The sequence below is a fragment of the Peromyscus leucopus genome, chromosome 3 (genome assembly GCF_004664715.2).
Source record: "Peromyscus leucopus breed LL Stock chromosome 3, UCI_PerLeu_2.1, whole genome shotgun sequence".
NCBI classification, from domain to species: domain Eukaryota; kingdom Metazoa; phylum Chordata; class Mammalia; order Rodentia; family Cricetidae; genus Peromyscus; species Peromyscus leucopus.
The window spans coordinates 146,180,545-146,205,437 of record NC_051065.1 but is presented as its reverse complement, the minus strand read 5'-3'; the positions used below and the strand labels follow the sequence as shown (position 1 = coordinate 146,205,437).

Genomic DNA, 24,893 nt, shown 5'->3' with positions numbered 1-24,893 from the left:
TGTTGTTCAAGGAAAGGGGTGTTGCTAGCTGTTAGTTGGCAGGTGAAGCTGTTGTTGTTCTGAGCGTTGTGTTCCTGGCTTCCCTGAAGAGCTTAGGTTCGAGTGTGGAAGGTCTGGAGACCAGCACTCCAGGGCACTGTAGGCCTTACCTTGTGATGGAGCCATGTTATGGCCAGCAACAGTGACAGGGCTCTCTGTTGAACTGTGTCCTCTCCCTTCCCACAGGGCTTACGTGTCACTCTTCATGCGGCATTTATGTGAGCCTGGGGCAGATGGGGCGGAAACTTTTGCTGATGGTGTCCCCCGTGAAGGCCTGTCTCGGCAGCACGTTCTTACAAGGATTGGTGTCATGTCCTTGATTCGGAAAAAGGTGAGCCCCAAGCCTGTTTTCATTTTTAAAGATTTCTAGAGAAGTTGGGGGCCGATAGGACAATAACTCACATCTGGAAAGGAGTCTTGACCTTGCCATCCTTTGCTATAGGTTCAGGAGTTTGAGCATGTGAACGGGCGCTGGAGCATGCCCGAACTGGCTGAAGTAGAGGAAAGCAAGAAACTGTCTCAGCCAGGCTCACCCTCTCCAAAGACTCCTACACCTTCCACACCAGGGGACACACAGCCCAATACTCCTGCACCTGTGCCACCTGCTGGTGAGTGCCTGCCATGTCATGTCTGTCCTTTTAAAAATGTGTCCTGTGCCTTTTTCTGCTCCCCTGTGCTCAGTCTTACAGGGTGGTCTGGCAGGACACATATCAATTTCCCTCTCCGTTTAGGAGGGCTGTCCTAAGAATAGGGCTGGCTCTTAAAGGCACGAGAGGACAATTTAGGAAGAGACAAACAGCATGACCTCTGATCTAGGGCCTTCCTAATTGCTTGTCTTCCATTGGTCTGCAGAGGATGGGATAAAAATAGAGGAGAATAGCCTTAAAGAAGAAGAGAGCACAGAAGGAGAAAAGGAGGTGAAGCCTACGTCTACAGCCCCTGAGGTGACTGCGGAGGTAAGAGAGACGGACTGGCTGCTGTGCTGACGTCAGATGTCTCTTGAGATTCAGGCCCATTTGCCTCACTTTGTGTCTTGTGTTCCTTTGCAGGGTGCACAGCCCCCTGCTCCTGCTCCTGCCCCTGCCCCTGAGGATGAAAAGGCTCCTGCTGAACCTCCTGAGGGAGAGGAGAAAGTGGAGAAGGCAGAGGTGAAGGAGAGGACAGAGGAGCCTATGGAGGTGGAGCCCAAAGGTACACACGATTTCCTATAGGCACTCCAGGTTGTGTGTAGACTTTGGCTAGGCTTCTAGAGTACCAGGAAGAAGTGATTACCTGGGACCCTTGTTTCTAAATTATCCCAGCCTCTGACTTCTGTAAACTCTCTTCATAGCAGTGTGGACGTGTAACACTGTTGCGGTTGTGTGTGTGTGTGGGGGGGGCAGAGTGCAGCTGTCTTTCTTTAGGGATTCTCAGTGCCTTCTTCTCTCTAGGCTCTGCTGAGACAGACAAGGTGGAGGAGAAGTCTGCAATAGACCTGACCCCTATCGTGGTGGAAGACAAAGGTCAGTGTGGACAGAAGCTGATTGTTGTTTGGAGTAAAACCAGAAGCAAGCACACAACCCACCCCCACTTCATTACCTGTTACTATAGACAGCTTATTCCAAGATAAATGACTGACTGTTCCCAAATGTAGTTGTTAGAGAGCTGGCCGGTGACCCCTTTTCCTGGGTCTAGGAGACCTGAGTATGGCGGTGGAGGTAGACAGGTGTCGCATGCAGTGCTATGGGCAAGGGCTAGAGTCGTGGGTTTCAGGCTGGGTCTGATGTTTTTCTTTGTCACATCCTGCAGAAGAGAAGAAAGAGGAAGAAGAGAAAAAGGAGGTAATGCTTCAGAATGGAGAAACGCCCAAGGATCTTAGTGATGAGAAGCAGAAGAAAAATGTCAAACAGCGCTTCATGTTCAACATTGCAGACGGGGGTTTCACTGGTATGGGAATGGGGACCTGCGGTGAAGCCTGTGTGTAGTGGGACGTGCTATGATTGATTGTTGCCCTCTGGGTTCTATGTTAGGGAGCTAGAACTGGACCATACCGAGATGGATGGGGGACAGGGGACAAAAATAACTCTTTTTTTTTTTTTTTTTTTGCTTTTGTCGTTGGGTTTTTGGGTCAGGGTCCCGCTATGTAGCCCTGGCTAGGCTGGGGCTCAGTCTGTAGAACATGGTGTGCTCCTGGCCTGCACACCTAAGTGGTTTTTTAAATTCTCACAGGTGTTTGCCTTTTTTCCACTCACCAACCTTCCTCTCAATTCCTTCTCAGAATTGCACTCCCTTTGGCAGAACGAGGAGCGGGCAGCCACAGTCACCAAAAAGACGTATGAGATCTGGCACCGCCGGCATGACTACTGGCTGCTGGCTGGCATTATAAAGTATCCTTGTCGGATTCAAGACCGGGTCTAGGTGCAGGCTTTAGCCTGAGGCTCTTGTTTCCTTTGATTTTCCTGAGCACTTCCCCAATAGCCATGGCTATGCCCGATGGCAGGATATCCAGAATGACCCACGGTATGCCATCCTCAATGAGCCTTTCAAGGGGGAAATGAATCGTGGCAATTTTCTAGAGATCAAGAATAAATTTCTAGCTCGAAGATTTAAGGTGAGCAGAATGGGGCAAATGTGACCTGAAGGTCTCTGCTGAAGCTCTGTAAAGGAGGCTCTAGTCATCGAGCCACGCTTGTACAACCCTACCCCCATACTTGTTTTTTATTTTACCTGTATGCATGTTTGGTCTGCACATGCTTGTGCACTGTGTCTGTGCCCGGTGCCTACAGAGGTCAGAAGAGGGCATCAGATCTCCTGGGATTGGAGTTACAGGAGGTTGTGAGCCACGCTCTGCATGCTGGTAACTGAATCAGGGTTTTCTGCAGGAGCAGCGAGTGCTTGTAACCCAGCCGTCTGCCCGGCCCTATACTTTGCCTTTTTGTATTCGTGACTTTGCTGCCAAAGTCTAGAATGCAGGGATCAAGATAGATAGACTTGGAGACTGAATGAGGCAGGCTGAACTCTATGAGTTTGATGTCAGCCTAGTTTACATAGCGAGCTTTATTTGAGCCAACCAAGGTTTCATAGGCCCTGCCTCAAACAAAAAACAAAAGAGAGATACACAGAGTTGAAATTTATTGAGCTGTATAAGAGTTGTAGCTGTACCTACTGAGTGACACAGACTAGTTCAGGGGGTTTGATGGGGACTCTGTAGGTTGGGGTGTTTGGGAGTTAGGGAGGGGTTGAATTGGATCCCTGAGGAGGTAGGGCTGTTAGTGGGCTAGGGTCCCTTTTTTCTGGGTCATAATATCTGTTGGATAAGGAATGGGAAAGCTGGGTGCAGAGAAGATACACAGTGAATTCTGTTTTCAATATTTCACTGAGACAACCTCATTCAAAGTATTCAGCAGCTATTTATTGAGTATATATATTTTTTTGGTTTTTCAAGACAGGGTTTTTCTGTGTAGCTTTGGAGCCTGTCCTGGAACTCACTCTGTAGCCCAGGCTGGATCCATCTGCCTCTGCCTCCCGAGTGCTGGGATTAAAGACGTGCACCATCACCGCCCGGCTGAGTATATCTTATATGTAGCTATCAAATAGGATACCATGGAAATAAGTCTCCTAAGCTGAGTGTGTTTCGGGGAAAAGAAAATATATACTAATAAATGTTTACCTTTAGGTGTTATATACTAAGCAGTGAGTTGCACGGGGACATAAGGACAGATAAGCAAGGTGTTTGTTTCCCAGCCTTTAGTTTCATATAGATGTCATTGTGTGTGTTAGGGGAGGAGGCTACTGAATGCTCTAAGGAAGTTCTACAGGTCAGCTGGCGAGGGAGCTCATGAATGACTTTAAAAGTCTTGATAGGTGCAATAGAGATGATTATTGGTTAGGAACAGAGGGACCCTTAGGAAAAGATTGTGTTGAGTAGTGGTGGAAAGTAGGTTGGGAAGAGGTTAAGAGCTAGAGCCCAGTAGGCCAGTACCAGAAGGCCAGTAGGTCTTGGTAAAGAAACAGGACTGTGGATTTTATTCCTCTAGTTCATAGGCAATCTTTGAAGGTTTTTGGATAGGACCAGGGGAAATGAGAACATTGACAAGATTGTAATTATCGTATAGTTGTGAGATATTAAGAGCCTGACCTGTGGCTGGTTCTGTTCATGTTAACAGTTAAAGATACGAAAACCCCATCAAAGGATTTCTGGGTTTTGTGATTTACTCTGGGGTTAGCAAAACTTTCCTGCTAAAAGGCCAGAGAGAGCGAGGCAGTGGTGGCGCAGCCTTAGTCCCAGCACTCTGGAGGCAGAGGCAGGCAGATCTCCAAGTTCAAGGCCAGCCTGGTCTACAGAGTTCCAAGACATCGAGGAAAAAACAAGCAAAATGGTGGGGTGGAAGGGCAGAGAGAAAGTGATTATGCTTAGTAGGTCTTATGGCCTCTGTTGCAGATCCACAGCTCTGTCATTGAAAGCAGTGGAAATAAGGGACACATAAATTAGTTTCAATAAAGCTTCTATTAGTGGATGCTCAAATGGGAATTCCTGTAATTTTCAAAGGCAGCATGTATTTTTTCTTACTTTCTGCACAGCCATTTATCTATAACAAAACTTCATTCTTTACTCTTGGGCTATACCAAAACTTGCCACGAGCAAGATCTGGTCCCTGGACCCGAGTTCACCAACTCTTGAGTGCTGAGTTTGGTGTACATAGTAAGAAGACCCAAGAGTGACTGACTGAGTCAGTGAGAACGGTGCTCCTGTGAGAGCAGTCAAGCTCGTTTAGACTGAGGAGAGTTGCTTGGCATTTCTCACGTGTTAACACACTTCAACTGCCTTACCACTGTCCCCGTGGGCTCCAGACCCTCAGTGTTCGTGAGGCACATTGAGGGCATCAGTTACCTGCATAGCTGCACTGTCTGCCACTGCAGACGTCGCTCAGGACGGTTTAAAAGAACGGCAGTAGCTAGGTGTGGTGACGGGTGCCTGCCACCATCACTTGGGACGGTAAGTACAGGGCAGACCAAGACAACTTAAGACCTCAGCAACGTGTGCCTGTCATCTCAGCATGGATGGCGGAGGCAGGAGGATCAGAGTTCAATGTTATCCTTACCTAAATAGTTCGAGGCCACAGTTGGATCTGTCTTAAACAACCCTTTCTAAAAGCCCAGGCCAAATCTTTGGAATGCTTATAACCTGGGGCAGGGTGAGTGAGCTGGTGAGGGAAACACGTAATAGACTGGAAGTACATGCCTGTTTGGGCATAAATTGGTACATCTTGACTTACACAAGTCATGAAAACAGGCCGTTCTCCTAACATCCTTTGTCCCTGGTAAGAATCAATGGGAACAGCATTGGGGACAGTTGGGAGCTCATGCTTGTAATTCTAGTTAAGAGACTATAGCAGCCGGGTGGTGGCTCACGCCTTTAATCCCAGCACTCGGGAGGCAGAGGCAGGAGGATCTCTCAGTTCCAAGCCAGCCTGGTCTCCAAAGCGAGTTCCAGGATAGGCGCCAAGCTACACAGAGAAACGCTGTCTCAAAAAACAAAAACAAAAACAAAAAAGGCTATAGCAGGAGGAACCCTGCCTTTAAAACAAAATGAAACAACAGCCAGACAGTGCATAAGGCTGGGTATGTATGTGGCTTAGTTACACAGGACTTGCCTGGGCCATGAGTTTGATCTTTAGTCCTTGGGGCAAGAACCTTCAAACAGTGGATACTTTTTATAACTTAAGAACTAACATTCTCAGGCAGAGGCAGCTAGAATTCTAAAATTCTCAATTTGAGGCCAGCATGGTCTACACAGTGAATTTCAAACCAGCCAGCTTTAAGGTTGTCAACTGTTAACATCATGAGTTCATGGCCAGCTTGGGTTTATGAGACTTTGCTATTTATTTATTTATTTATTTATTTATTTATTTATTTATTTATTTTTAAAGATTTATTTATTTATTATGTATACAGAAGAGGGTGCCAGATCTCATTACAGATGGTTGTGAGCCACCATGTGGGTGCTGGGAATTGAACTCAGGACCTCTGGAAGAGCAGTCAGTGCTCTTAACCTCTGAGCCATCTCTCCAGCCCGAGACTTTGCTATTTATTTATTTATTTATTTATTTATTTATTTATTTATTTAAGAAATCCAGATAACCTGATTGATACAGTTCCTATCTACATAGGACAGATTACTGTGCCACAAAACAAAACTATTTCTGTTTTTTGCCTTTAATCCCAGTACTTGGGAGAGTGGATCGTGGGCAATTTGAGGCTAGCCTGATCTACAAGTGAGTTCAGGGCTATCCAGAGCTCCAGAATGAGACCCTGCCTCAAAAAACAAAGCTAGTTTGGATAGGTGTGGTGGTGGTGGTGGTGGTGGTCGTGGTCGTCGTTGTCGTCGTCGTCCTTGTGGTCCTTGCCTGCAGTCCCATCTGCTCCCAGGTATTTGAGAGGCAATTCCAGATTTACTTACTTGTATTCTATGTGTGTGCCTGTAAGTGTCACACACACAAGTGTGTTTGGGTGTCCAGGGCGGCTAACACAGGCATTTTGGTGCTCTCTCAGACTGCCCTCTTACTCCTTTGAGGCAGGGTCTTCATCTGAACTTGGGGCCAGCAAGTTCCTTTGGTCCTCCCTGTCTTCCCTCTGCCCCACTTTCTGAGAGCTAGGGCTGTATGCTTCCCATAGGGCCCAGGTCTGAACTCCAGTCCTTGTGATTGTCTAGCAAGCGTTCCTCAGTACTGTGCCATCTCCTCAGCTCCAGAGTTGCGATTTCAGGACCAATCTGGACAACACAGCAATATTCTGTTTCTTGTCCCTCAAAACCAGACATGGAGCATATTCCTAAAACCCTAACACTCAGGGAGGTAGAAGTAGGATCAGGAGTTCAAAGGCATCCTAGGTTATATAGTGAGTTTAAGGCTAGCCTGGTCTACCTGAAACCCTGTCAAAGTACAAACATTTTGGTTTTTTTGAGATAGGGTTCCTCTTTGTAATCCTGACTGTCTTGGAACTAGCTCTTCAGACCAGGCTAACTCACAGAGATCCATATGGGATAGGGGAGGGGGCATTTCAGGATGGTCTCCTCTTGTAGCTCTGGCTTGTCCTGAAACTTCTCTGTAAACCAGTTTGGCCCCAAACTCACAGAACTCACCTGCCTCTGCCCCAGAAAGTGCTGGGATTAAAAGCATGAGCCACCATTGTCAAAGAACAAAAAAAAAAATTCAAAATGAAACTTGTCACCCCAATAGTTTTGAAGAGCAAAGGGAGTGCCTGGCGTATAACTTAGTTGTACTCTTGAATATAATGTGCCTCAATTATGTAAATGATGTATACACAGAAAAATTTTGGAAGAAATTATCAAAATGTTAACATTATCTCTAGCAGGGGAAATTACCTATGGTCTAATTTTATTTTTCTAAGTTTAGTTTTTATGATTTCTCTGAGGATCTAAAGAGTAAGGAATTGTGAAAGCGTGGACCTCCAAATGGGAAGGAGATGGTGTACTGTGAACCACGTGGGGGAGGGGTGGTGCTGAAGAGCCGGAAGTTCTTTACAGGTTCTGGTGAGCTGAGAGGCCCATCAGTGAGAAAGTGGCCATTAGCCCACCCTTTCTCCTCTTTCTCTTGTGCAGCTCTTAGAACAAGCCCTGGTGATCGAGGAGCAGCTTCGAAGGGCCGCTTACCTGAACATGTCAGAGGACCCCTCTCACCCGTCTATGGCCCTTAACACTCGTTTTGCTGAGGTGGAGTGCTTGGCAGAAAGTCACCAGCACCTGTCCAAGGAGTCCATGGCAGGAAATAAGCCAGCCAATGCAGTCTTACACAAAGGTCGCCAGTGGCTCCCCTGCCTCCTGCTCCTTCAGCCTCCCTCTCCACTCTCCCCTCCCCGACATCCCTAACTTCCTGCTGAGGATCTTGACTTTGGAGGCAATCAAGGACAGCACTTTTCTCTTTGAACTCTTAGTATATGCAAGTTCTTGAGAATAATAGTGTCATTGGGAATATTTTAGAGGTGACTTCAGGAGATTTTAGATCTCTTCAAATTCTAGACCCCTTTCAACATTGTATTTCTAATTAAAACATTATGAGGGGGTGGAGGGTGAAATGAGGAAAAGGTGGGTGTCATAAAGGTAGTGGGAGACATCCAGGAAGTGGAAAGGCATGCGTGCAAAAGAGGAGATCATAGGATTCAGTTTGTCAAGTGGAGGAGCACAGCCCCTTGGTTTGACCCCTGATGCTGAGAATAAAAACTGCAAGAAATAATAATAAAGCCCCGTGTTGGCATTTGCCTGTGATCTCAGCCCAGGGAGGTGGAGGCAGGAGGATCAGGAAATCATGGTCATGCTTGGCTACAGTGAGTTTGAGGCCAACCTTTAAAAAAAAAAAATGGAGACAATAGAAGGGACAGTGAGCTAAAGGGTCTGGCAGCTCTAAAACCGGAACCCGCCAACCCTAGTGGCTTATGCCTGCAATCCCAGGTACTTGGGAGACAAGGCAGGAGTGTCACCTGAGCTCAGAAGTTCCAGGCCTAGCCTGGGCAACATGTGAAACAAAAGCCAATTGGGACTAGAATGTGAGGAATCGGAGTCTGGGCCAGGCCAGCAGCATATCCTGGTAATGCTGGTGGAGCAGCTAGTCCTCTAGGTTGGCACTGTGCCCTTGACTACCACAGCTCACGACATCTTTTTTTTTCCCCCTGCAGTCCTGAAACAGCTGGAGGAACTATTGAGTGACATGAAAGCTGATGTGACTCGACTCCCAGCTACTATTGCCCGCATCCCCCCGGTTGCTGTGAGGTTACAGATGTCAGAGCGGAACATTCTCAGCCGCCTGGCAAACAGGGCACCAGAACCTCCCCCACAGCAGGTAGGACCACTGTTTTAGTTGTAGCTCTTCCCACAAAGCCACTGCAGTTGTGCTCGCTTGTGTCCTACTGGTTGCCTCCCGTGGCATCGGGTGCCTGGGCTCCTGTTCTGACTCTTGCCTGTTTTCCCTCTAGGTAGCCCAGCAGCAGTGAAGACCCAGTGATTCTATCACCTCCACCACAGAGCAGTGACCTTCCTCACTTTCTCTTGTCCCGGCTGCCCCCTGGGGGCTGGAGAGATCTGGCCTTCCTTCTGCCCATCGTCTGAGTTGTAAAGGAACAGCCCTATGCACTAGGGGCAGGGAGGGAGTGCAGGCAATGGCGCCCTTCCTGCTGGAGAGGCAGCAGCAGTAGCACGGGGCGGGCGCCATGTGCAAGGAGCTGCGGGCTGGCTGCCTTCTGGACCCTGGCTTCTCCCCACCCAGCGAGCGCCTGTTACAAACTGTTGTGGGTTCTGCCAGGCTTGAAGAAAATGATCTGAATTTCTTCCTCTTTTTGGTTTTATTTTGTTGGTTTACTTTGTGTTTTCTCCTTTGGGGGTATTCAGAGTGGGCCGGGCCCCTGGGCGAGACACAGCTACCTCTGTTGGCATCTTTTTCATACCAGGAACCCAGCGGCTCCAGCCACTGAGCGCTTAAATAAAGTTGGAAAAAAAAAAAAAAGGAAAAGAACCAAAAGCATAAAAAACCACAACAAATTTCTTGATGAGAATTGAAAATAAAAGTTTCCTTGTATTTTAGTGATTTGGTTCAGTGTGGGTGAGTGTGGGTACCAGGTGGTGCCTGTTGTGGAGACCGAGACTACTGTGCCATCCCTTTGTAGGCTCTGACCTGGAGCAAGTTATTCCCACAGTGTCCTGAATGAAATAATTACCTGCTTGGTAGTTGTATGCAAGCACGCTACACGGGAACATTATATATACATGTACACACATCTGCATATAATTTTCTTTTGAGACAGGCTGGCATCGAACTATAATGCCTGCCTCTGCCTCTTGAGTGTGGGAATTAAGGATGTGTCCTACCCTGCCCTTTTTAGTTACTTTTCCTAGTCTTTTTGTTTTTTCAAGACTGGGTTTCTTTGTGTAGTCCTGGGTCCTTGAACTCCAGGCTGTCCTCAAACTCTGTTTCCAGAGAGCTGGGATTAAAGGAGTACACACCACCACAGCAGCTTATACACCCGGCTTGTGATTTATATTTTGTATTACACATATTTGAGGGGAGGAGTACTGTACACGCGGAGGTCAAAGGGCGACTTGCAGGAGTTGGTTCCCGACGCTCACAATATGCATGTATCTCGTAACCAACTCGGGTTGTCGGGCTTGACAGCAAGCACATTCATTCACTGAGCCACGTCCCAAGTCTGGGAAGTTCTCAGCTCTAGTAGAGCACTGAAGGAAGGCCGAGTACGTATTTCTGGCGATGCGATGTGTAGAGGGGCGGCGAGGAGAGGAAGATTGGCTTCCGTAAGGAAAGCGGCTCTATTTAAAACTTGGGGAACAGGAGGGCGGAGACGTGGAACCTCGCGATCCTGAGATCTAAGGCAATTCGCAGATTACCAGGGCGAAGGCCGTGCTGCGGTTCTAGGTAGGAGCACGGCGGCCTCGGGAGTCCTAAGCTGGAACCCGCAGAGAGAAACCGACGCTCGGCGGCAGGGCAGAGTAAGCCGGAGCCCGCCGCTGCACGCTTCCCTCCCTCCACAGCCGGAGCCGGCCACGCGCGTGTTCACGGACTGGGTCCGTTCCGGTGCCGCGGCCGGAAGAGGCGGGGCGCCCTGCGCGTGCGCGGTACACTTTGGCGGTGTGCTGCCTGGGAGCTCGTCCCCGAGTGCACGTGGAGTGGGCCTTGGCTGCAGGCTCTGCATCTGGAGGAGCCGGGTCTAGCCAAGCGGAGGCTTCAGGTGCGTCTGCAGGATCCCGGAACAGGGTTTCGACCTGGGTCTGGTGGGAGAGCCTTGAGAGGGCCCATCAGGGTCGCGAGCACAGGTTCTGGGCCGGGAGGTACCCTTCGCAGCTAAAGTCGCCAAGTCTACGGCCTGCCTTCCCTTTTCAGCACCGTAACGCCGCCTTCTCCCGTTTCTCTTTGCTTTAGTACCATGGGGCGTAAGTTGGACCCTACGAAGAAAGAGAAGCGTGGGCCCGGCCGAAAGGCCCGAAAACAGAAGGGTGCAGAGACCGAACTGGTCAGATTCTTGCCTGCAGGTGAGGGTCGTAGCGCCCAGACCCCGCCCAGCCTTTGGTCCATTTTGTGTCATAACCTCTTCCCGTTTGCGCGTCCGCCTTCACCTGCTGCGTAGATGTGAGTTGCTAGGACATAAGTCATCCGTGTTGGAAGGTAGGGTAGATGCACGGGTACCCGGGTGAGCGAAGAGAGGTGTCGTTCTCCGGTTCCAGAAAGGGAGCTCTCATGAAGAACTTAGAAAGGTTTTGTCGAGCCTGATTTTAGCAAGCAAGAGTTGGGAACGGGACAGGCCTGTCATGAATTGTCTGGAAGAAGGGATGGAAGCGTGGGTCTGAGTCCTGTGTGGTGAAGCACTGCTGGGAGAAAAGACTGCCCATGGAGCTGGTGGTCGGCTGTGCATGGAAGGTGCGGTTTACTGAAGTAGTGGCCAGTCCCAGGCCCGTGAAAGACATCCTCAGCCCTGTGGACACATGGCATTGCTTCATCGAATTTTAGAGTCCTGGAGAGAAGCTTTGTTCAGAAACGGATGCTGAGGAGTCGGGTGTCTTGCACACAGTTAAGTGGAAAGGGCTGTGGTTTCTTGTAGAGTATAAAAAAATAACAATTTCAGAGTTAAACTCTACTGTAGTGGATAACTGAATCAGCTGAGAATAAAGGAAAGGGCAGAAAAGGTTCTGAGGTTCTGCTGTTATCAGAGTGTCCCTATTTGGACCTGGTTGCTGAGCAGTCAGATAGATGACAGCTTCATCGCCTCTACATCTTCTGTCTGTCTGTCTGTCTGTCTCTCTCTCTCTCTCTCTCTCTCTCTCTCTCCTCCCCCCTTTATTGGAGGTGCTGGGAATGGAACCCAGGGCTTTTCCAGTTCTTGGCTCAGGCTGAACCATCATCCTGCCCTGCATCTACCTTAACTCCTGGGAAAGTGTTATAAAGTGACAGACCTCAACTGTACTTTGTAACTTTTTCTTTTTTTTTCTAGACAGGGTTTCTCTGTGTAGCTTTGCGCCTGTCCTGGATCTCGCTCTGTAGACCAGGCTGGCCTCGAACTCACAGAGATCCGCCTGGCTCTGCCTCCCAAGTGCTGGGATTAAAGGCGCGCCACTGCCTGGCATACTTTGTAACCTTATGTCTTTCTTTCCTGATGCTGTGGATGAACCCAGGGGCTTGCACATGCCAAGCACACACTACCATTGAGCCATATCACTAATTCTCTGTCACACTTTAGTGTAGGAACTCTCTTCCTAATTACATTCCTGCTCCTGTTTTGTGTGTCTCCTATCAACTCCTACTCTGCTCCTTTTTAAACAGCTGGTGATGAGAATTTCAAGAGGCTGTCCAGTCGTGCTCGGAAGAGGTGAGTTGGATGCCCGGGCTTAGCAAACATAGGAGCTGCTTGATACATGGATGAAGATGTACATTTCCTCGTGGTGGAGGGTGGCAGAACCTAGAAGCATGTTCCCATGTTTTCACTTTCTGCATCTTTTTCAGGGCAGCCAAGAGGAGGTCCAGGTCTGTTGATGTCCCTAAGCCAAATAAGTCTCCTGGGATTAAAACATTGCCCGGAGAGCTGTCAAAAGGTGAGTGGAAATAGGAGTTGGTTGCTGTGTGAGGCATCTTCTGGTCCTGGATAGGGCTAAGCATTTCTAGAATGGAAGGAAAAACAAAAGGCCTTTTTTTTAAGATCTATTTTTGTTTGAGACAGGATCTCAATGTATAGCCTTGGCTGTTCTTAGACTCACTCTGTAGACCAGACTGTCCTTGAACTCACAAAGATCCCCTGCCTCTGCCTCCTGAGTGCTGGAATTAAAGGTGTGTGTTGCCATGCCCAGTTAAGTTTTTTTTTTTGAGACAGGGTTTCTCTGTGTAGTATTGGTTGTCCTGAAACTCCCTCTGTAGACCAGGCTGTCCTCAAACTTGCAGAGATCCACCTGCCTCTGCCTCCCGAGTGCTGGGACTAAAGATGTGTGCACCGCCACCACCCAGCTTAAGATTATTTTTTTATCTTACTTTATTTTTAAAAACTTTGTCTCGATTTATCTTATGTGCCCGAGTGTTTTGCCTGCATGTATGGATGTGTATCACATGTGTGCCTGGTGCCCATGGATGTCAGAAGAAGGTGTAACTAGAGTTATGGATAGTTGTGAATCACCATGAGAGTGCTGGGAACCAAACCTGGGTCCTTTGTAAGAGTATCAACTGCTGTTAACCACTGAGTCATCTCTCCAGCCCTGTTTTTCTATTTGTTAATTATGTGTGTGTGTGTGTGAGAGTATGGGTGTATGCTGAATCAACCTGGAGATGGAGATGCAGGTGTTTGTGAATTGTCAGGTGTGGGTTCTGGGAACTGAGCTCGGGTCCACTGCAAGGTGAGTGTGTGCTCTCAACTGTGAAGTCATTTCTCAGTGCAGGCTCCAGAGGTGTGGGACAGGGACCGTGATGGCCATTTGTTCAGGATTGGTCAAACCCTCCTGTTTCAGGAGCAGTCCAGGCTCGAGGTAAGAAGCGCCCAGCACCAACTCCTAACAGTGACGGGGATGAGGAGGAAGACTCTGAGGAAGGTAGTCTGGCAAACCAGGGGGACCTCTGGGGCTCCGAGGACAGTGATGCTGATATGGTGGATGACTATGGAGCCGACTCTGAGCTGGATGATGATGAGGAGGAGGAAAAGGTGAGATTCACTTCTGTGTGTTTTCAGGTAGATCTTTTTGTTAGTTTGAGACAGGGTCTTACTGTGTAGGGCAGGCTAGCTCCTTAACTATGAGATCTGCCTGCCTCTGCTTCCTGAGTGCTGGGATTAAAGGCGTGGGCCACCACACACAGTTTGATGGTTGTTTAGAGACAAGGTTCTAGGGTGTAGCCCTGGTTAGCCTGAACCCTCACCGCAGAGCCCAAGCTGGCCTCAAATCTACATCTGTCCTATGTGGCCCCTCAGTGCTGGGATTACAGGCCATGTCACTGTGCCTGACTTTGACTCTTAGCCTTTCAGTCCCCAGGCTGGCTTAGAATGTGTAGTCCTCCTGCCTTGGCCTCTCACGTGCTGGCATCTCAGGCCTGTGCCACCACGTTTAGCTTGCTTTTTTAGCTTCTTTCCAGTTCGTCCAGGCTCCCGTAGAGTGGATTAAAGGCTCTGGTTCTCTGTGCTTTCTGTCAGCACTCACAAGTTTGAAAGCACAGCACTGCCAGCTTCTCACAGGGTGTCTCTGTGTGGCCCTGGAACTTGCTCTGTAGACCAGGCTGGCCTCGAACTCAGAGATGCACCACCACTGCCTGGCCTTCCAATCCCCCTCCCGCCCTTTTTTTTTTTTTAATAAAGCAGTTGTTGCAGGGCTGAAGTAGTAGAGCATTCACCTGATAGGTGAGGCCTTGATAGTTGAACCGAGCACTGACAGAAGTTTCTGACAGGACAGATGCCCAGGGTTCAAGAGCAGCCTGGACAGTATTGTAAGGCTCTGCCAAAGAAAAAAGATCTTCTTTTTATCTAGCTTATTGTTAGGGAGGTGGTATATAATGTGGGTAGAGGTTTATTTACTGGAGTGCCAGTGATTATACGACTAGGAGGTGAGTGCGTATTTCAGAAGAGGCAGTTATCTAAACTTGTATAGTGTACAGCACTGCTCTCTGCAGAAAGCATTGTAAAGGCCAAACCCAGGAAACTTCCAGCATGTAAATGGGCCATAGCTCAGACACATGGTGAATTAACATTGGCTACTTACTTGAGACAGGGTCTCACTATGTAGACTAGGCCTGCCTCTCTCATGTCTGGCCTCTAACTATAACTTGGCGGAGAGATGAATCAGTGACTAGGAATACTTGTAGAGGACCTAGGTTTAGTTCCTAGCACTTGTTGGACTGATCACAGCTGCCTGTAACTTTCTTCTGTTTGTTTGTTTTTGTTGTGTAGCTTTGGAGCCTGTAACTCTTTTTTTTTTTTTTTTTTTTTGAGCCTGTAACTCTTAAGTCCAGGGATCAAAGGCCTCTGGGCATCTGCACCATGTGCACATGCACACACATAGATGCTCACATACACATGTAGTTAAAAGTAAGATAAAATCTTAGGCCAGTCGGTGGTGGCGCACGCCTTTAATCCCAGCACTGGGAGGCAGAGCCAGGTGGATCTCTGTGAGTTTGAAGCCAGCCTGGTCTACAGAGCAAGACCCAGGACAAGCACCAAAAGTACACCGAGAGAAAGATAAAATCTTAGCCAGGCATGGTGGCACACGCCTTTAATCCCTGTACTCAAGAGGCAGAGGCAGGCAGATCTTTTGAGTTCAAGGCCAACTTGGTCTACTGCAGAGCTAGTTCCAGGACAGCAAGAGCTGCATTACACAGAGAAATCCTGCCCCCCAAAACAAGAAAGAAACACTTGGAAATGAAATGTGATTTACATTGTATACAAGATAATAGAGTAATATGGAGAGTAATTCAAGAAGAAAATATGTCAAAGCAAGGCCCAAGAACATGTGTTCTCTTTATGCATGAGGTATTTCCTTTTTTGTTGTGTATCTCAGGCTGGTTCCAAACTCTCTATGCTCTGGCCTGGCCTCCTGAATGCTAGGGTGTATGTGCGCGCGCACACGCGCACACACACACACACACACACACACACACACACACACCCACACCCCGATAGATAGCCAATCAAAAGAAATAATGGCTGGACAGTGGTGGCGCATGCTTTTAATCTCAGCACTCGGGAGGCAGATCTGGCCAGGCGGATCTCTGTGAGTTCAAAGCCTGGTCTACAGAGCAAGATCCAGGACAGGCTCCAAAGCTACACAGAGAAACCCTATCTTGAAAAAAACAACAAAAGAAATAAGGAGCTAAGCATGATAATCCCCACACTTAGGAGACTGAAGCAGGAGGATTGCTGTGAGTTTGAGGCCAGCCTGGACAACAGGGTAATACTATCTCAAACAAAAACAAACAAACAGCTGGAGCTGGAGATTGCTCAGTGGTTAAGAGCACACATCTGCTCTTACAGATGATCCAGATTTGACTCCAGTGCCCACGGGGCTGCTCAAAACCATCTGTAACTCCAGTTCTCTGTGTTCTAGTGTCCTCCTCTTCTGGTCTCCATGGACACTGCATGCATGTAATGTACACAGAAATACTTGCAGGCAAAACATAAAATTTAAAAAGTAAAGCACTTGGAGAGGTGTCTCGAGTTAAGTGCCCTGGCTGTTCTTGCAGAGGACCTGGATTTTTTCCCTGCATCCAAATGGTGGCTCACAGCTGTCTGTCATTTCAGATCCAGGGAATTCAGCTCTCCTGGTCTCCAAGGGCTTCTTCCTGCACAGACCTTCAGACAAAACACCCATCATACTCATGCAAAACATTTACAAGTTAAAAAAAAAAAACCCTAAAATTGCCAGGCGGTGGTGGTGCATGCCTTTAATCCCAGCACTCGGGAGGCAGAGCCAGGCAGATCACTGAGTTCAAGGCCAGCCTGGTTTATAGAGTGAGATCCAGGACAGGCACCAAGACAACAGAGGAAACCCTGTCTCGAAAAACCAAAAAAATAAAAAATAAAAAAAAACCTAAAATTAAAAACTAAGGAGGAGAGCCGGGCCTTAGTGGCACATGCCTTTAATCCCAGCTCCTGGGAGGCAGAGGCAGGGGGATTTCTGTGAATTTAAGGCCAGCCTGGTCTCCAAAGTGAGTTCCAGGACAGCCAGGGCTGATACACAGAGAAACCCTGTCTTGAAAACTGAAGGGGAAATCCCTGTGTCCGCTGGTTTCTGTGTCCAGTCTTCCTCGTCTTTAGCTTCTCTGTTTGCTTCTGAGAGTTAGATGAATGGGAAGGACGTGTGAGGGGATGAGCAGGGCAGCCTGGTCACCAGCCCTTCTCTCTCTGCAGCTGCTACCCATCGAAAGAGCTGCTCTGAAGCAGAAGGCCCGGGAAGCTGCAGCTGGGTGAGTTTGGCAGCAGCTTCGGGGAGGAAGGTTTGAGGAGGGGGTGTCTGTTTTGGCTTGAACCTCTGTTCCTGGCCTTGTTTCTAGGGGCCAGTGGAGTGAAGACGAGACTGATGAAGAGGAAGATGATGATGCCCCCGCTGAGTCCAGTCCCCAGAAGGATGACAAAGCAGAGGAGGACTTGCAGATTAATGTGGAAGATGAGGAAGCCTTTGTGCTGCCCCCTGCTGGAGAGATGGAGCAGGATATCCTTGGAGTGCAGAGAGGGTGGGAGGAAGTGCATGAGCGCGTTTCTCAGGCTGGTGACTTGAGGTAACATTTCCTTAATGGGCCCACATGCCCAGGCTCCAGACCTGCAGCGAGTTCACAAGCGGATCCAGGATATAGTGGGGGTACTTCGGAATTTTGGGGCTCAGCGGGAAGAAGGACGGTCTCGTTCTGAGTATCTGAATCGGCTTCAGAAGGATCTGGCCACTTACTATTCCTATGGAGACTTCCTGCTGGGCAAGCTCATGGAGCTCTTCCCTCTGTCTGAGGTACCCTCCTGCCAGTCCATTGCTTCTGCTTTTCTCGCTGTTGAGGGGTGCGAAAGCATCTAGCCCCGCCCCCAGCCCCATGGTTCTCTTGCCTCAGGCTCCATGCTCTGTCTCCATTGCAGTTGATTGAGTTCTTAGAAGCCAATGAGGTGCCCCGGCCAATCACCCTTCGGACCAACACCTTGAAAACCCGTCGCAGAGACCTTGCTCAGGTGAGGAGTCAGTGTCATTCAATTCAGCTCTGGACCAACTTTTGCTCACCGGGGATCACCCCGCCCAGTCCTGGCTGGGTGGGTTCTTCAGACCCAAGTATGTCTTGTTATATGCATGGGCCCAGCAGGTAAGCTGTGGGAGGCCTCTTGTCTGTCTGATAGACTAAAGGCCTAGGTCACTGTAGAGTAGGACCTTGTCTTTGCAACCTCTGTTCTCTGCGACTGGATGAACTTTCCAAGGAATTGGAGGAAGGTCACAAGAAGCTGGGAAACTGATTCTTGCCCCTAGTAAAACATATCCATAGACAATTTTAATCTTACCCGAGGTTAAAGACTTTGATTCCAAAATCAGAGCTATATTGTGTGCTGTTTTTTCTTGTTTTAAACATTTATGTATTTTATTTATTTTTATTTTTTATTTTTTGGTTTTTCGAGACAAGGTTTCTCCATGTAGTTTTGGTGCCTGTCCTGGATTTCGCTCTGTAGCCCAGGCTGGCTTTGAACTCAACAGAAATTCGCCTGGCTCTGCGTCCCGAGTGCTGGGATTAAAGGCGTGTGCCACTGCAGCCCGGCCTGTGTTTTATTTATTAATGTTCACCACCTGAATGCCTGGGAGTTATGGATTGTTGTGAGCCACCATGTGGGTGCTAGGATTGAATCCAGATCCTCTTCAACGAGGATGATTGAGCCATCTCGCCAGTTCTGTATATTGTAGTTTTTATGTTATTTAACAGGAGGTGGTAGTCTATGTATACAGCATGTACTTGACCGAGTTAGAAACCTGGGGTTGAAAAATGGGGAGTGGGGCAAAGGGTCTGGAATGTGGCTCGGTGCTAGAGCCCTGGCTTTAGCTTGCACAGGCCCTAGCTGCAGTCCCCTGTAGGCAGAAGTTTCTGTCCTGCCAGCAGCTCTCAAACACACAGAGGCTTAATATTAATTATAAATGCTTGACTAATAGCTCAGGCTTGTTACTAGCTGACTCTTTAACCCGTAATTCTTTTTTTTTTTTTTTTTTTTGGTTTTTCGAGACAGGGTTTCTCTGTGTAGCTTTGCGCCTTTCCTGGGATTCACTTGGTAGCCCAGGCTGGCCTCGAACTCACAGAGATCCGCCTGCCTCTGCCTCCCGAGTGCTGGGATTAAAGGCGTGCGCCACCACCGCCCGGCCGTAATTCTTATCTATGCTTTGCCATGTGGTTTGGTACCTTTCTCAGAACAGCATGTCCACCTTGCTTCTCCCTGAGACTCCTCAGTCTCCACCCTTCTCCTTCCCAGCATTCTCACTGTGGCTTTCCCCGCCTAACTTTATCCTGTTCAGCTATTGGCCAGTCAGCTTCTTTATTAAACCAATCACAGTGACAAATCTCCAGTGTACAGAAGGATGATTCCATAACAATCTCCAGTTGGGGGTGTGTGGCTAGTTCTGGTAGTTTACACCTATAATCCCAGCACTTGTGAGGTTGAGGCAAGATAGCTCAGGCTACGTAGCAATACCCTGTCTCAAAACAAGGGACTTGAAGGACAAGGGCTAGAGTAGCTCATTGTTGACCCTTTGTTCAACCTTTACAAGGCCTTGGGTTCCATCCGTCCCGGCACTGGAGGCAAAGGGGCAGGTGGACGATAGGAGGGGAGGATCTGCCTGCTGTGTTGAGTTGCACTGTCATGGACCTGCATGGACCAGCTTCTCACGCCTGGCTGGTTTCTGGGTAGAATATTTGGTCTTGACATCTTCATCCGGTTTTCAGGCTCTCATCAATCGTGGAGTTAATCTGGACCCCTTGGGAAAGTGGTCAAAGTCTGGACTTGTGGTGTATGATTCTTCCGTGCCTATTGGTAAGTGTCCCCAGCCAGTAGCCCTTCTGTTCCGTCCTGTGCCAGCATCTCACACAGCGGTCCCTCTCACAGGCGCTACTCCTGAGTATCTGGCTGGGCATTATATGCTGCAGGGAGCCTCAAGCATGTTACCTGTCATGGCCCTGGCACCTCAGGAGCATGAGCGGATCTTAGACATGTGCTGTGCTCCTGGTGGGAAGACCAGCTACATAGGTAAGAAAAGGTCAGGCTGGGTGGCTGGGTGGGTGTCACCAGGCTGCGCTCTGGAGAGAATACGGTGTTGGTGACCCCTTCAAGCTGATCCAACTTGGTATGCTTGCATCCAGCAGAAAAGGGGGGGGGCAGTTTCTGGGATCTAGGCTCCAGGTTCAGCTCTGTTATTTAACCCTCTCTCTGACCTTGGCTGACTTGGGTAGTTAATTGTGCTTAGGTTGGCTGTTACCGTGCTTGCTTCAGAAGGTCACATAATGCCTCTAGAAGCCCTTGGCACTTTGAGCTGGCTGTGGTAATGTAAGCCTGTAATCCCAGAACTCCAGATTCGAGGCTGGCCGTGGCTAGATGAGATCCTGTCTCAGAAAAGAAAAGTAACTTTGTGTGTAGGGCTGAAAGCTGGTCAGCAGAAGTGGGAACCTGTGGGTGGGGATCTGTGGGTGGGGCCAGCCGGTGCAGGCTGGATAGGCCGGGAGGAGCTAGCCTGTGGGCTCTGGGCTGGAGGGAAGGTAGCGTGTGTGAGGCCGAGGAGCTGCTGCTGAGCTCTTTCTGCTTCCTCACAGCTCAGCTGATGAAGAACACAGGAGTGATCCTTGCCAATGATGCCAATGCTGAGCGGCTCAAGAGTGTGGTGGGCAACCTGCATCGGTTGGGAGTCACCAACACCATTATCAGCCACTACGATGGGCGCCAGTTCCCCAAGGTGGGCCTCTTGTCTTCCTGAGCTCCAGGTTACCTTGCCCTTGGTGACACCGCTGTGTGTTAGCACTGTCCTTAGGAAGTTAGTAGTGCCGGTTGCAGCAGGCATCAGGTTGACTTCCTTTTCCCAGGTGGTGGGGGGCTTTGACCGAGTGCTCCTGGATGCTCCTTGCAGTGGCACAGGAGTCATCTCCAAGGACCCTGCTGTGAAGACTAACAAGGTACGGGCCTGGGGTGGGCTGGGCTTGGCTGATCTTGTGGGGCTGCAGTGTTGGAGTCAGAAGGCCCTGAGGGCAGCAGCTGCCTTCCTCAGGCTGGATTCTGAAGTCTCCACTCCTGGTTCTCCTGGACAGGATGAGAAGGATGTCCTGCGCTGTGCCCACCTTCAGAAGGAACTGCTGCTCAGTGCTATCGACTCGGTCAACGCTGCCTCCAAGACTGGGGGCTACCTGGTCTACTGTACCTGTTCCATTATGGTGAGATCTCTGCAGGGCAGAGCCGGGAGGCTGGGTGCGAAGGTCGTTGACTCGGAGCGCACTCAGACCCGCTCCATCCCTCCTGCTTTGTCTTTCCAGGTGGAAGAGAATGAGTGGGTGGTAGACTATGCCCTGAAAAAGAGGAATGTGCGGCTGGTGCCCACGGGCCTAGACTTCGGCCAGGAAGGTTTTACCCGCTTTCGAGAAAGGCGCTTTCACCCCACTCTGCGGTCCACGCGACGCTTCTACCCCCACACTCACAACATGGACGGTTTCTTTATCGCCAAGTTCAAGAAGTTTTCCAACTCTATCCCCCAGCCCCACACAGGTAGTTTGTTCTCCTCACCTTTCCTCTTCCTGACTTTCTTTTTTTAAATGTGTGTGTGTGTGTGTGTGTGTGTGGTGTATGCAGTGTGATGCATGTGTGGTAGAGGTGTGCTCACGTGCGTGTGGGGAAGCTGGAGCTCAACTTCAAGGCAATGGCCTCTGTTCTCCACCTTAATTACGTTTTACTTATTTTGTGTGTGTATATGTGTGCGGGCATGTGCATGCCACAGTACACCTATGAAGGTCAGAGAATAACTTTTGGGAGTTCTCTGTTTTCTACTATGTGGGTCCTGATCAAACTCAGGCTTGGCAGCAGGTGCCTTTACCTGCTGGGCCCATCCCTACTTTTTTTTTTTTTCAAGATTTATTTATTTATTATGTATACACTGTTCTGTCTGCACATATGCCTGCACACCAGAAGAGGCTGCCAGATCTCATTACAGATGGTTGTGAGCCACCATGTGGGTGCTGGGAATTGAACTCAGGACCTCTGGAAGAACAGCCAGTGCTCTTAACCTCTGAGCCATCTCTCCAGCCCCCACCCCTACGTTTAAAAAGAATATTTTAAAAAACATTTGTTCACTCCAGGCGGTGGTGGCGCATGCCTTTAATCTCAGCACTTGGGAGGCAGAGCCAGGCGGATCTCTGTGAGTTCGAGGCCAGCCTGGTCTACAGAGCGAGATCTAGGATGGGCACCAAAACTACATGGAGAAACCCTGTCTCAGAAAAAAAAAAAAAAAAAAAAAAAAAAAAAAACATTTGTTCATTTCTATAATGTGTTTTAGACCAAGTCTCTTAACTCCTCCCCTGCCCCCGCTTTGCCTCCCCAAGTCCATGTAGGGTTGACTGTGTGGATGGGTGTGGGGCCGTTTCCTGGAGCCGAGGAACCTCTCGGCCTCATCCCTTAAGCCTGACCCCACCCTCAGCAGCAATCAGCTGCCAGGAGCTCCTAAGAGTAGCTTCATAACCACCCACCCCCACCCCCACCCCCACCCCCTGACGCCCACACCTCACTTTACTCTTTTTTTTTTTAAGCTAAGCTGCTGTCTGGAACACGATCACCTGGGATCCGCCTGCAATTCCCACTTGGGTGCCAGTGATCCAAACTCTGTCCTTGTGCTTGCTTACAAGCACTTTACCCACTAATCCATCTCCCCACCTGCTTTCCACTTTTCTAGAGGCTGCAGGTGACGAGGGGGGGGAGGCGGGACTGGTTGTTGTTTTAACCCAGCCACTGTGTGCTTGGATGAGACCCTGTCATCCGGGCCGTGTTGTCCCGAGTCCTGTCTGAGCAGGTTAAGATAGATGGGGTCTTTTGTTTGTTGCTTTAGCCTCAGTGCGTTCCCATTGCAGGTCGTGGTTTCCTTTGATTGCTGGCTCAGGGTTCCTGGCCCAGCTCCGGCCCAGCATCTCCGTGCTGCATTGGTGGCTCTGCCAGAGCCCTGAGCAGTTCTCCGGGCTGCCCCTAATTGCAGTTTGTTTGCTCAGCCATCTTGACGCTGGCCTGTATCTCAGGGGAGGGTGGGGAGTTCTGGAACAGCACTGAGCTTTGTGTTGGTTGGAAGATGGCCAGAAAGAGCATCCGAATACAGTGTGTGACTTGTGGTAGCTGCAGACCCAGTGCGTGCCAGCGCGGTGCTCCGTCTCTGAGCTGCACTGGAGCCTTTTGTCCCTTTTTAAACAAGGTTCCTTACAACAGTCAGCATAGAGCAGAAACCTGGAGAAACAGCACCTCTGAAGAGGCAGAGGCAGCCGGGCGGTGGCGGCGCACGCCTTTAATCCCAGCACTCGGGAGGCAGTGGTAGGCAGATCTCTGGGTTTGAGGCCAGCCTGGTTTCTTTGTAGTAAGTTCAAGACCAACCAAGGCTACTTAGGAGACTTAGTCTCAGAGAAACCTAAGAAGTAGCAAGTTTTGATACTGTTCTCATTGATACTTACTAGCAGGTCTCTGGTCGAGTTTGCTGTCTTATTTCCTGCACTGAATGAAAATGCTTGATGGAGAAAACTCTCTACTGGGATTTCAAAAACAAACAAACCTTAGGTTTGTTTTGGAGATTGGGATTTACCTCCTCCTTAGAGTGTCATGTTACATACTGCCCTCAAGGGGGCGCAGCTTCCTAGGAAAACATTTTGGCTGAGCCTAGACAGTGATTCCTTAGGTACCTAAAGCAGGGTCTTAATGTGTGAAACTCTTGTTGGTCTAGAGGTGCCAAAATAAACCCCTCCCTCCCTCCCTCCTTTCTCTTTTGTTTGTTTTTTTCAAAACAGGTTTCTCTGTACTCTGGCTGTCCTGGAACTCGCTCTGTAGCCCTGGCTGGCCTCGAACTCAGAGATCCGCCTGCCTCTGCCTCCCGAGTGCTGGGATTAAAGGCGTGAGCCGCTGCCTAACAACCTCCTTGTTTCTTAATGATCAAACCTTCTCTTTAATTTTTACCTCAGGAAATGCAGCAGCAGCTCCTCCTACAGAGCCTGAGCTGAAGGATGAGGTCATCCCCACGTCTGAGAACGGGAGTCAGCCGGCCAAGAGAGCTGGGGGAGCTGCAAAGGCACAGCAGCCGCTGGGGAGACCGAGGCACTCCAGAAAGCCCTTCCAGAAGATGAACGGCCTCTCCGAGGGCCAGGCTCAGGACCCACTGTCCCCTCTGTCCCAAAGGCCCAAGTGTCCACCAGGCCCCAGGAGAGCGCTCAGCCTGACGGAAGAGCTGGAGTGATCGGGGAACCAAAGGTGGCCGGGAAGCGAAAGCGAAGGGGACCTAAACCAAAGGACTCCAAGGAAGCTGCTCTCCCAAAGCAGAAAGCCCCTCCCGCGGCGTGGACTCGGAAACACCCGCTCTGCCTCCAGGCTCTGAGAGCTGCACTGCCCCGCGGCTTAAGGACTGTGCTCAGTCCCTTGGGAAAACCAAAAAGATTGAAAAAGGAAAGCAGCAGTTAGCAGAGCAGCCTGCCAAGAGAGCTGCCTCCCTAAAAGAGGATGGTGCCCCCAAGGGGCCCGCAGTCCCCACGGGGTCTCCCCACAGTTCCACCAGGCCCCCACCAGCAAAGAGGAGGAAATCGGTGACAAAGGGCAGTGGCCAGCCACTGTTCTCTTAATGGACTTGGAAACTGGACTGTGCTGGCTCACTCGCATTGTCTCCGGGTTGGAACTCCTGCGTCCTTCTGCAATCATGGCCTCCCCACTGTGCATAAACATGAAATTTAATACACCTATTTCTACCCTAGTCACTGCTGTCTTTTTTTAGGGGCTGGGTATTGGCAGCTTGTGGGAAGGTGGGCCTGGGATGTTGAGACAAACAGCTGGGCATTTCTTAAATGATAGGTTCCTCCCATTTCTTGGTCTCCCAGGGAACAAGCCGTAGAAGCAGGTTTAGGGTACTGGGGAGAAGAAGACAGTAGGGGTTTTGGGGAGACAGTCTTCCACCACTGGTGCCCCTTAGGTACCGAGTTCCTGGACTCTTAGGCTGTGGCTCGCTCCCCAGGGAAGAAGGGCTAGTCAGCTTCCTTGTGTGTTGACTCCAGACCCGGAAAGGTCCAGGGCTAAGCCTCTAGCGGGGCCCTTTCATTGGCTTCCTCTGGTCCCGCCCTCACGACCTCTGCCCTCCTGCCGGGCCGTCTGATTGGTTGCTCGTTTCCCGCAGGCGCCTC

General features: G+C 49.7%; 2 protein-coding genes and 1 non-coding gene across 3 annotated transcripts in view; all 3 read left to right on the top strand.

The window, feature by feature from the left end:
• The window catches only part of Chd4 (chromodomain helicase DNA binding protein 4), a 37,444-nt gene extending 27,886 nt beyond the window's left edge, over nt 1–9,558 (top strand). Inside the window, 11 exon segments of the mRNA XM_028892376.2 lie at nt 226–370; nt 482–647; nt 892–995; nt 1,089–1,230; nt 1,470–1,541; nt 1,828–1,965; nt 2,297–2,405; nt 2,497–2,629; nt 7,640–7,835; nt 8,710–8,873; nt 9,007–9,558. Coding sequence (XP_028748209.1) covers nt 226–370; nt 482–647; nt 892–995; nt 1,089–1,230; nt 1,470–1,541; nt 1,828–1,965; nt 2,297–2,405; nt 2,497–2,629; nt 7,640–7,835; nt 8,710–8,873; nt 9,007–9,024 — 1,387 coding nt within the window. The 3' untranslated portion in view covers nt 9,025–9,558.
• Nucleotides 686–820, top strand: LOC114708842. The gene has a single exon (XR_003736854.1).
• Nucleotides 9,559–10,643: 1,085 nt separating the features above from the next.
• Nop2 (NOP2 nucleolar protein) lies at nt 10,644–24,469 on the top strand. Its single transcript, XM_028892343.2, is given in 18 exon segments — nt 10,644–10,770; nt 10,962–11,071; nt 12,357–12,402; nt 12,537–12,625; nt 13,526–13,716; nt 16,906–16,961; nt 17,049–17,206; nt 17,298–17,497; nt 17,620–17,709; nt 19,452–19,539; nt 19,612–19,752; nt 20,313–20,452; nt 20,580–20,669; nt 20,802–20,924; nt 21,024–21,252; nt 23,691–23,879; nt 23,882–24,055; nt 24,058–24,469. Coding segments are annotated over 17 exon segments (2,394 nt in total). The 5' UTR covers nt 10,644–10,770; nt 10,962–10,965; the 3' UTR covers nt 24,342–24,469.
• Nucleotides 24,470–24,893: the final 424 nt, after the last annotated feature.